The sequence below is a fragment of the Elephantulus edwardii genome, unplaced genomic scaffold (assembly GCF_000299155.1).
Source record: "Elephantulus edwardii isolate Elephantulus edwardi_28Jun2011 unplaced genomic scaffold, EleEdw1.0 scaffold00237, whole genome shotgun sequence".
Lineage (NCBI taxonomy): Eukaryota > Metazoa > Chordata > Mammalia > Macroscelidea > Macroscelididae > Elephantulus > Elephantulus edwardii.
The window spans coordinates 3618311-3629362 of NW_006399987.1; the positions used below are offsets into that span (position 1 = coordinate 3618311).

Consider the following 11052-nt stretch of genomic DNA (forward strand, 5'->3'; position numbering starts at 1 on the left):
TCAGGAAAGAGAAGTTGGGGGCCGAGCTTCCCTCTTCCTCCGCAGCACGAAGTCTCCAGGGGCAGCCGGCCTCATTGCATAGAAGACGTTGGCATTGTCAGGAATCAGGAGCTCTGGCCAGGGGTGGAGATGACAGTGAAAGGCCTTCCCAGCCTCATGCCTCCCCCACAAAGGACCTGGGTAACCTCCTGCCATCCATCTGGGGCTTGAACGACTGAGTCCCTCCAGCCAGCACTGAGCCAACCTCACGGGCCTCTCCCCATCGGCCTGATCAAGTCCTCCTCACCCCAAACCCTCACTTAACATCTGAAAAGCCTCATAGAACCTTCTCAATATCCAGCCATTTTCACACTATGCCTTTCAGCATGGACAGGCAGCCTCTAGCCTCTCCTGCTCAAAGACTGGACCAGCTCTCTTCGCTCCACACCAACAGACCCCTCTCTTGAGTTTCTAAATGAGGTGGTCCTCTCCCATCCCAAGTCCAGATCACTTCCGAGTCCCCATGTCAAGTCTATGTGAGCTCAGTTCCTCACAGCTGTAAACCCAGGCTCCCTTCAGTCCCCTGCCCCAGCAGGCTGAGCCTCGACTACCTCATGACCCTACAGTTTAAGCCAGACCCCCTTCTACAGCCCCACTTCAACCCTGGACCACCTCATGTCCTGATAGTATCTTTACAGAAGGCAGTGTTAGGTGGCCCTGACGCTAGGACCCTTGCTGACACAGGGGTTAAGCATTCAGCTGCGGTTCATAAGGCAGGCGAACCCACCAGCTGCTATGTGGGAGAAAGACATGAGAGTCTGCGTCCTGCTAGATCCTGGCCTGGGAGCCCCTGGGGGGCACGTCTACTGTCCTGGAGATAGTGGGTTTGGTTTCCCACTGAGCCTGGGCAGCACCAGGATCACACATCCTGTAATACCCACTTGACCGCCTTCTACCCCATCCTGCTGCTGAGCCCACAGGCGATCTGCTGACCCCTGTTCTGAGCCTGAACCCCTCTTGTGGCCCAGTGAGCCTGGAACACTCTGAACCCCATCCTGGACCCTGGTATCTGCTGCCCTCCTGGCCATTCCCAAGCCTGGCTCCAAGTCATCCCTACTCACCCTTGTCCCCAGGAAGGACCTGGAAGAGCTGGTAGTCGCGGGCCCAGGGCTGGACCACGTTGTGCTTCTCCAAGGCTCGCTGTACCACAGTGGGGGCCTTGTCCTGACTGGTGAGCTGGGGAGACAGGGACAGGATGTGAGGTATGAGGACCAGACCCGAAGCAGGGTCACCCCGTAGGCTCCCAGCCCAGGCTGACCCAGCGCCTCACCAAGATGCTGCGATACAGGTTCCCATGGTCATTGTCGATGCTGACGCGGACGACACGGGCCTCGGAACCCTGCTGACCCGCAAGGGGGATGTGAGGGCTGCTCAGAGGTAAGGCTGGAACCCAGGGGCCTGGGAGGTCTGGGCTCAGGGGCTGTGGCAGTGGTGGAGAGGGGATGAAGGCTGAGGAGTGGGATGGCATGTGGCCCCCTCAGTACTGATACACTCAACAATATTCACCCGATACACCTTCTAATACCATGTGCACACAAATGCACACAGACCACAACACCCCCTACACACACAAAGTCAGAGACATAATCAGAACACACACGTGTGCACACACTACAGACATCTATTCTCTGATACACAACACATCTTCCATACCTGCTAGACACACAAGCCCGAGCTCACACACAAGAAATCCTTGTATGGCATCGTGCCACTGTTATAAAGAGGACTGACATAGGGGTTGGGAGAGACTGAGAAAGATGGTATAAATTATGAATACTGCATTGAAACAGATGAGGGAGAGGACTGTTTAAAAGGGATATGTGATTAACGATTACTGTCATGACAGGAGTCCAGAATGAAGGCTGCACAGTGGAGTGGACCTGGGGGTAGGGATTGAAGAAGAATGAAAGAATTTTTTCTTTTACTTTTCAAAAAGAAAAGTGAATTGAGGGGGGGAGGAGGGGCAGGGAGAAAAGTGCATCCGTGAATGAATGGAAATCCAAAGTCTCTGTAAACTTTCATTAAAATAAAGTTTTTAAAAAAGGGAGCTCTAAGGGGAGCTCTGGTGGCCTAGTGGCAAGAAGCTGCACTGCAATCCCAGAGGAACACGGTTCGAATCCACCAGATGCTCTGCCGGAGAAGGAGGCGCAATATCCTCCTGTACCAGTCAGATCTGATTTGACGGTACACGCACACAAAATAATAAAAAAAAAGGGAGCTCTGAAAAAAAAAATTTTAAAAAAAAAGGAGCTCTGGTGGCCTAGTGGCAAGAAGCTACACTTCAATCCCAGAGGCTCAAGGTGTGAATCCACCAGATGCTCTGCTGGAGAAGGAGGGACAATCTCCTCCAGTACCAGTCAGATCTGATTTGATGGTACACAAGCAAAAAAAAAAATAGAGAGGAGGAGAGAAGGAAGGAAGGCAGGAAGGCAGGAAGGCAGGAAGGCAGGAAGGCAGGAAGGAAGGAAGGAAGGAAGGAAGGAAGGAAGGAAGGAAGGAAGGAAGGAAGTTAGGAAGGAAGTTAGTTAGTTTAAAAAAAAAGAAGATTCAGTCCTGTGTAGACAGGAAGCAGCGTGCATGTTCACACCTGCATGCACACATACACGCACTCACGGTGGCTATCCACACATAAATCACTGTATAGCAAACAGCCTCTCACCTGGATCCACAAACAGGCGTGCCACGTTTTCTGTTTATGTGCATACATTCATGGGGACACATGCATCCTTGCAAAAGTATGGAGTTGTACCCCAAAGTGCCCTGTGGGTGGGCAGCAGATGCTTGGATCTCCAGCTGTGCCTCAGACTGGTGTGACAATGCCTCAAATAGGCAATGAGAAGCACATGGTCCTCAGGGTACACCCCCGGAGCCCAGGGGGCTTAGCCAGCCATACACAAACACAACCCTAGGTGCCTGCAGTCCAGGCCGCACATGCGCGGACACATAGTTGGTACCTTGGTGCTAGGGCCTCGGATCCCTGGAGAGGCTGGGGGACTGCCAGGAGGGTCCTTGGTTCTGGGGCTGGATGGGGGGGAGCCTGGGGACAGACTGGGACAGAACAGAGCCTGAGGTGGGGAGGCTGCCCCATTCCCAGCCCCGCTGGCTCCAGTCCCTCCCACCTATCAAGTCCTCACCTGGAGGTGGGGGAGGGCGGGTCCCCGGGGCTCCCACCAGGGGATGAGCTTTTCTCTCGGGACAGCTTCCTGAGGAGGGGCGGACGACGTGGGTGACGCTCAGCCCAGGCGCAGCCCTGGCACACCTCTGCCCACGTCACCCCCCCGACAACCCGAGACTCACGCACTGAGACGCTTGGTGAGGCTGAGGTGGCGCCGGATGCGTGGGGAGCTGGGGCAGGAGGCAGCTGGCGGCTCGATGACTCGAGAAATGCGGTAACTGAGGGGTCAAGGGGTGAGGCCGGTGTGGGGGGTGAAGAGATAGTTCAGTCCAGGAGTCGCGTTTGGGGTGAGGGGCATCAAATGTCAGAGTTAAGGTGTCAAATGGGGATCAATTATGGCACCAGGGTCTTATTAGACCAGGGATGGGGCGGAATGACTTCGTTATTAAAATGAACACTCAAATGGCGAGTCAAGTTGGGTCAAAGGTCAGACTGGGGTCAGACTCATGATTCCAGTCCTGGGGAAACAGCTGGGATAGTTGAACGAGAAAGGCAAATAAATGCCAGTCAGTCAGTCAGTGCTTTGGTACCTGAGACCAGAGGGTTGGACTTGGGGGGGTGGTCATGAGTGGGAGCTATGAGTTAACAGAGTCAGAAGCTGAGTCAGAGAACAGATGGGATAGTCGAGTTGAATGGCCAGATGAATGTCAAAGTCAAGGTCAGAAAGTCTGACAGGGTTCAAGTTTGGGGCCAGGCCGGGCCAAGGCCTCACCTCTGCTCCTCGCTGAGCTGGCGCTGGGCACGCAGGGCGGCCACGAAGGGCAGGCAGGGGCTCAGGCAGTAGGTCCGACAGCGTCTTTGCAGCTGCTGGATGCGGCCCAGGATCTCCCACTCCTGAGAGGATAGCCGCTGAGACCCCACCCCGCACCACCTCCGCCTGGGGCACCCCACACATTTCCCCCCAGCACCCACTCACCTTTCTCCTCTTCTCAAAGTTGATGAGACCCCCCTGGACAGTAAACAAGGCAAAGTCTAAACTAGTGAGTCTGAGGGTCAAGGGAGCAGTGGTCAAGGGCAGGAGTGGGCTATCAGCAGGAAACAGGACTGGGGTCAGGGGTCAGACCTCCAGCATGTCCGGCAGGGCTGTGTCCAGCATCACCAGGTCCGTGAGGAAGGTGCCCAGGTAGGGGACAGGACCCGGGGGCAGCTTCTGCAGCCCCAGAGCTCCAGTCACTCTCTGTCGTCAACGACCCATCCCTCAGCCCCCACATTCCTCCCTGTCCTTCACCCTAAATCACATCACTCACTGAAGACTGGCTTCCTGGAGGAGTATCCTCTTCTTGGGGTCCCTCGATGGCCTCCTCCTGGAGGAGAAGAAGTACTGAGAGAACGTGGGTCTCATTTGACCCCTACCTCGGGTCACAGTCTCGAGCCCCACCAGCCACACACATTTTATTTTCAGCAATCACAACACTGTTAGAAAGGCAAGGCCAAGGAGCTGGACCTATATGGGAAAGGTGCCCAGAGGGAGGCAGAGAGCAGGAGAGCAGCAGTGGATGATGAGAATGATGGGAGGCAGAGTTCATGGTACAGGACAGGAGAGAGGCCGGTGCCTGGACAGGATGGCACAGGCCCACTGTGGATACTCTGAAGCCCATCATCAGACTTTTGCTTTGCCAGGTAATTACAGAATCTGGGGGGCGACTGTCAGGAACGGTGTCTACCTGGCTCCCTGTGGAGCCTGCTGGCACAGGGCATGTGCCTAGAGCAGGGCTCCTTCTAACAGGAGCCCTCATGATTGGAGTCACTACCAGGTGTTTATTGAGTCCTAACAAATCAATAGGCAACATCATGATAAATGAAAATATTGACATCAATAATTTCCTTTCACTTGGATCAATATAATCAACACCCATAGAAATGGCAGCCATGAAATCAAAAGATTTGCTGTGTTGGGCAAATGTGCTGTCAGGGACCTTCATAAGGGATCTCCGGTCACCTAGTGGCAAGAGGCTGTGCTGCAATCCCAAAGGTGTACAGTTCGAATTCACCAGATGCTCTGCTGGAGAAGGAAAGGCAATCTTCTCCTGTGCCAGTCGGATCCAATTCGATGGTACACAGCAACAACAACAACAACAACAAAAGCCCTCTATAAACTGCTAAAGAGCAAGGATGTCAGTTTAAAGACTAAGGTGCACCTGATTCAAACCATGGTATTGTCTATTGCTTCATATGCATGGAAAAAGAAGGGGAAAAAAAGAGGGGGCTCTGGTGCTTTAGTGACAAGAAGGTGTGCTGCAATTCTGAAAGCATGATGTTCAAATCCACTGACTGCTTCGCAGGAGAAGGAGGGGCAATCTCCTCCTGTTTGGTTAACCACCAGAGGGTCAGTTATGGGTGGGTTCCGACTCGATGGTACACAACAACAACAACATATTGGTACAGGATAGGAAAGAATTCAGATCTGCTGTTCACAGGGTCACTATGGGCCGTACTCGGCTCGACGGCACCCAACAACAGTATATGCATTAAGGTTGAGCAAGGACTAAGGATGACAGAGGAAGAGTTGATGTCTTTGAATCGTGTGTGTTGAATAGCCCACAGACTGCCAAACGAACACACGTGTGAGCCAGAAGGGCAGTCCACATGCTCCTGGGAGGCAAGGCTTCATCTCACATATTCTGGGCATGTTGTCACAAGGGGTTAGTGCTTGGAAAAGGACATCACACGGCAAAGGTCAGCAAAGAAGAAGATGCTTAGAGCAATGACTGCAACAATGGGCTTAACCATGATGGAGATTATGAAGCTAGAGCAGGATGGGGCTGGATTTTAAACTGCTGTTATGTAGGATTGCTAAAAGGTGGAGTAAACTAGATGGCACCTAACAATAAAACGTTGTTGTTACGTGCCATCAAGTCAAGGACCCTGTGAACAGCCAACCTGAACCCTGGCCTGGCCTGTGCCATCCTCATCACCTCTGAAACCCTCAAGCCCACTGCTGAAGTCACCATCTCAATCCATCTCATTGGAGCTCTAACTCTCTTTTGCTGACCTCCCATCTTTCCAAGCACGCTGTTCCTCTCCAAACAGCCTCGTCTAGTCACATGTCCAAAGTATAAAAGCAAAGCTTTGTCATCATTGCCTCCAAAGAGCACTCCGGCTGGATACTGTCCAACATGTATCTATTTGTTGTTCTCTTGGTCATCCATGATTGACTTCCAATCCAAGTATTAAATGATGTTTGCCATTATTGTTTCTCATTTTGACTGATTTGAGGAAAACAAATTTAAGCCTTGAGTCAATATTGTGAAAGATCCTACGGGTAATATATTGAATGACCTAGAAAGCATCACAGAATCACTGTTCCAAAGAGACCTGACTGACACTGAAAATTTTCAGGAAGTATCATATGAGCAGGACCCAATTGTAATGAAAGAGGAAGTGGAAGCTGCATTTAAGGTATCGGCCAAAAAAATAATGCCCTAGGAATTGATGGGATACCAATTGATTTGTTTCAATTAACAGATGCAGCCCTGGATAAGCTCACCAGGAAATTTGGAAGCCAGCTGTCTGGCCAACATATTGGAAGAGATAAGATCCATATTTGTTCCCATTACCAGGAAAGATGATCCAACAGAATGTGAAAACTATCGAACAATATCATTAATATCACATGCAAGCAAAATACTGCCGAAGATTAAAAAATGGTTAGACAATACATAGATAAGAAACTTCCAGAAGTTCAAGCAGGATTTATGAGACTGTGGCATCAGGGATATCACTGCTGAGGTCAGATGGATCCTAGCTGAAAGTAAAGAATACCAGAATGTCTATTTATACCTTATTGAGTATGCAAAGGCATTTGACTGTGTGGATCATAATCATTTATGGCTGACATTGAGAAGAATGGGAATCCCAGAACACTTTACTGTGTTCATGCAAAACCTATACCTAGACCAGGAGCTGTTGTGTGAACAGAGCAGAGGAGCACGCAATTTAAAACTAAGAAGGGAGTGCATCAGGGTTGCATTCTTTCTCCATATCTATTCAATCTGTATGATGTTGTTTTTAAGTGCCGTCAAATCACCTGCTACTCATAATGACCCTATTTACAACAGCTCTGAAGCCTGCCCTCTCCTCAGCCAGTTTCATTGACTCCAACATATCTAATCCTACTGCCCCAGTTTTCATGTCAATCCATCTCATCTGGTGTCTTCCTCTCCTCCACTCTTCCAAGCATGATGTCTTTCTCCAAGGATTGGTCCCTTCTGGCCACATGCCCAAAGTATATGAGATGGAGCTTCAAAATCCTTGCCTCAAAAAAGAAACTTGGTTTCACTCTCTCTAAGATACCTATTTGTTTTCCTGGCTGTCCATGATATGTTTAGTACTCTTCTCCAGCACCACAACTCAAAGGCATCAATTCTGTCATCCTTAGTTATTGGCCAGCTCTCTGACGCATAGCAAGTAATTGCAAAGAAAACTGCCTGGATCATGAGCACCTTAGTCTCTAGATTAACATCATTTCTCTCAGCACTCTGGAGAGGTCCCTGACAGCAGATTTTCCCAATGCAATTTGTCTTTTAATTTCCTGATTGCTGGTGCCAAGAATGTTAATAGTGGAACCAAGCAAGTTGAAATTGTTAAAAATCTCAATCTCCTCTCCATCTATCATGAAGCTGCCAATTGGCCTAGTGGTGAGAATCTTTGTCTTCTTGATGTTTAGCTTCAATCCATGTTGAAGACTACATTCCTTGAAGTTCTGCACAAATGCTTCAGATCCTCCTCAGTTTCAGCAAGCAAGGTTGTATCATTTGCATAGACCAAGTTGCTGACCAGGCTTCCTCATAAAGTCTAGCCTCTCAAATGATGTACGCTGAGCAAGTTATTTGAGAAGCTGAACTCTGTGAAGAGGAATGTGGCATCCAGATCAGAGCGAGGCTCATCAATAATCTGTGTTATGAAGATGACACAACCTTGTTTGCTGAAAGTAAGGAGGACTTGAAGCACTTGTTGCAGAAGATCAAAGAATACAGCCTTCAATGTGGATTGCATCTCAATGTCAAGAAAACAAAGATTCTTACTACTGGACCAATAGGCAATAGCTTGATAGATGGAGAAAAGACTGAAACTGTCAACAACTTCATCTTACTTGAATCCACAATCAACACCCTTGGTACCAGCAGTCAGGAAATCAAAAGACGTATTGCACTGGGAAAGTGTGCAGTTAGGAACCTCTCCAAATTACTGAGGAGTAATGATGTTGGTTTGAGAACTTGAGTCTTATTCGGGCCATGGTCTTTCTGACCACTTGCTATGCATCTGAGAGCTACACAATGAATAAGGATGACAGAAAAATAGATGCCTTTGAGCTGTGGTGTTGGAGAAGAGGGCTGAACATTCTATGGATGGCCAAAAGAATAAACAAATATGTCTTGGAGAGGGTGCAGCCAGAGCGCTCTTTGGAGGCAAAGATGATGAGGCTTCACCTCATGTACTTTGGGGCATGGTGCTGGGAGGAGCTATTTCTTGAAGAGGGACATGATGTTTGGAAGGATGAAGGGTCAGCAAAGGTGAGGAAGACCCTCAACCAGGTGGACTGACACAGTGACTGCCGCAACAGGCTCTAATGTGTCAGGAAGGGTGAGGATGGCACTGGATAGGGTTCAGATCTGTTGTTCATGGAGTTACTATGGGCTGTACTTGACTTAATGGCACCTAACAACAACAACTCCAGTACCACAACTCAAATGCATGAATTCTTCTTCTGTCATCCTTATTCATTGTCCAGCTCTTCAATGCATAGCAGGTGATTGAGAAGGTCATGGCTTAAATTAGGTGCACAATAGTCTTCAAACTGATAATATTGCTCTTGAGCTTTCCTGAGAGGTCTTTTTGACAGTGCACTTGCCCAGAACAATACATCTAATTTCCTGGCTGCGAGTACCAAGGGTTTTGACTACTGATCTGAGGATGATGAAATCACTGACAGCTAGGTGCTATTCTGGGCGCTGGGAACTCAGCAGTGAGCAAGCCAGACTCCGGCCTCAGTCCCCTGGAGTAGATGGGGCTGTGGAAGACATTGTCATAGACTCTGACAGCACAGAGCAGAGCATGGTAGAGGCGGAGGGTGGGGCCTGGGAAGCACCTCTCTGAACCTAGACATTTGTTGTGGTCACAACCTAAGCCTTACCAACAGCAAACCAGACCTGTGGGCACACCTTTCTTAATTTGATTTGGTGAGTTCAAGTCCTCAACATTTTTTCCCCCTTCCGTTATTTGCTATGACTCTGGTGTGAAGCGATCTCTTTCTTGTGACTTCCTGTATGTGCTGAATGGGTAAACAAGGCGGGCGGCACCCAAGGACAAAAGCAAGGTCACGCGTGAGACCCCAGACAAAAGCGCTGAGCGCTGTGACAATGACCAGGTGAGTGCCCTGCCTGGAGCCACATCCCCTCCCTGGGCCTGGGGGGTGCACGGGGGGCCCGCACCCCTCCCTACCTGAGAAAGAATCTCTCTGCTGCTGAGGTGGTTGTTCTCATCGGAGAAAATCTGTGACAGTTTCCTGAAAGTCGACAGTGGTTCCCTGGGACACAGGAGGGAGAAGAGAGGTCAGACACCAGACAGCCCAAGCTGGGATGGGGGTGGGGAGGAGGTCCCACTCCAGGAGAGGTCCCCCCACTCGCGGCCCTGCTCACCGGCTCACGGCGCCCCAGCTGCGCTTGAGCCTGTAAATGGGGTTGGACTGCAGGGCGGACAGGATGGCGCGCAGCGAGGAGAAGTTGCGCAGCTCACGGCAGCGCTGGAGGACCACGCGGGGGTGCTGGTCAGACCCAGCCTTGACCCCACGACTTCTGACCTCTACATTGTGGTTCCACATTCGACAAAACTGCCAACATTAAGCATCCTCCCCTGGGAGACCCCTTCTCCTTCCCTCCAGCCCCAAATCACCCCAAAACCTCCACCTCTGACCTCTCCAGCGCCCTCTCTGCCCAGACCCCAGACTTGCCCACGACAACCCCTCCTCCCTGGGGCGTGGACCCTTTCTCCCTGAGCCCCGGATGTCAACCTTCCCACGGGTTCCATCCTACTCCCCCTCACCTAGCCCTCTGTGCGCGCCCATTTCTTCCTCTCCTTTCTATGAGGGGGACCGTGTCCCCACTATACTTTTTCTCTGCGAACCTGGCCTTGCAGGTTGCTTTAGTTCTGACTTCTCGAGGCTCTGGCCCCGCCCAGTCACCGCCCCAATCGGGAGCCCCGCCCTTAGACCACGCCCCTCTGTCATACCCCGCCCACTGATCGCATCCTCTTCCCCTCCACACACCACGCCCTCCCATCAGACTCCACCCACAAACCGCACTCTCTCCTCCAGGCCCCGCACGCACACCGCAATGTCCTCCAGACCCCGCCCACAGGCCCCGCCCTGGAAACAAACCTCGCCCATATCCTCCCCTCCCTGTCCCGCCCCTGACCACGCCCCTCCTCTCGGTCCCGCCCACGCGACACACCCTCTTCTCTTAGCCCCGCCCACATGACACACCCTCTCGTCCAGGCCCCGCCCGTAGACCACGCCCTCATTTCAGACTCCGCCCGCAGACTACATCCTCTCCTCCAGACTCCGCCCCCACATCACGCCCCTCCTCTAGGCCCCGCCCACCCCACCTGCGCGATGCGGATCCACTTCTCCAGCCGCTGCGCCCTCTGCGGGGCGGCCAGGCCGGGCGCCGCGAGCACCGAGCCCAGCACGCAGCCCGTCACCGTGTTGAACTGAGCCACGGTGGCGCGCACGGTCGGGGAGATGCCCGCGGCCCCTGGCCGGTCCCGCTGCGACCACACGGAGCCCAAGCACTCACAGGAGCGCACGCGCGAGAAGAGGTCCTGGGCAGGGTGGGGAGGGC

At 51.8% G+C, this 11052-nt stretch overlaps 1 protein-coding gene across 1 annotated transcript in view; it reads right to left on the reverse strand.

Moving 5' to 3' along the window:
- Positions 1-11052, reverse strand: part of RGL3 (ral guanine nucleotide dissociation stimulator-like 3) — a 22520-nt gene continuing 11468 nt past the window's right edge. The window contains exons 8-20 of the mRNA XM_006898855.1: positions 10817-11032; positions 9853-9956; positions 9656-9740; positions 4462-4518; positions 4278-4364; positions 4131-4163; positions 3927-4048; positions 3337-3432; positions 3174-3242; positions 2983-3087; positions 1310-1451; positions 1101-1215; positions 1-113 (exon numbers count right to left, since the gene is read on the reverse strand). Coding sequence (XP_006898917.1) covers positions 1-113; positions 1101-1215; positions 1310-1451; positions 2983-3087; positions 3174-3242; positions 3337-3432; positions 3927-4048; positions 4131-4163; positions 4278-4364; positions 4462-4518; positions 9656-9740; positions 9853-9956; positions 10817-11032 — 1344 coding nt within the window. The remainder of the gene's footprint in view (positions 114-1100; positions 1216-1309; positions 1452-2982; positions 3088-3173; positions 3243-3336; positions 3433-3926; positions 4049-4130; positions 4164-4277; positions 4365-4461; positions 4519-9655; positions 9741-9852; positions 9957-10816; positions 11033-11052) is intronic.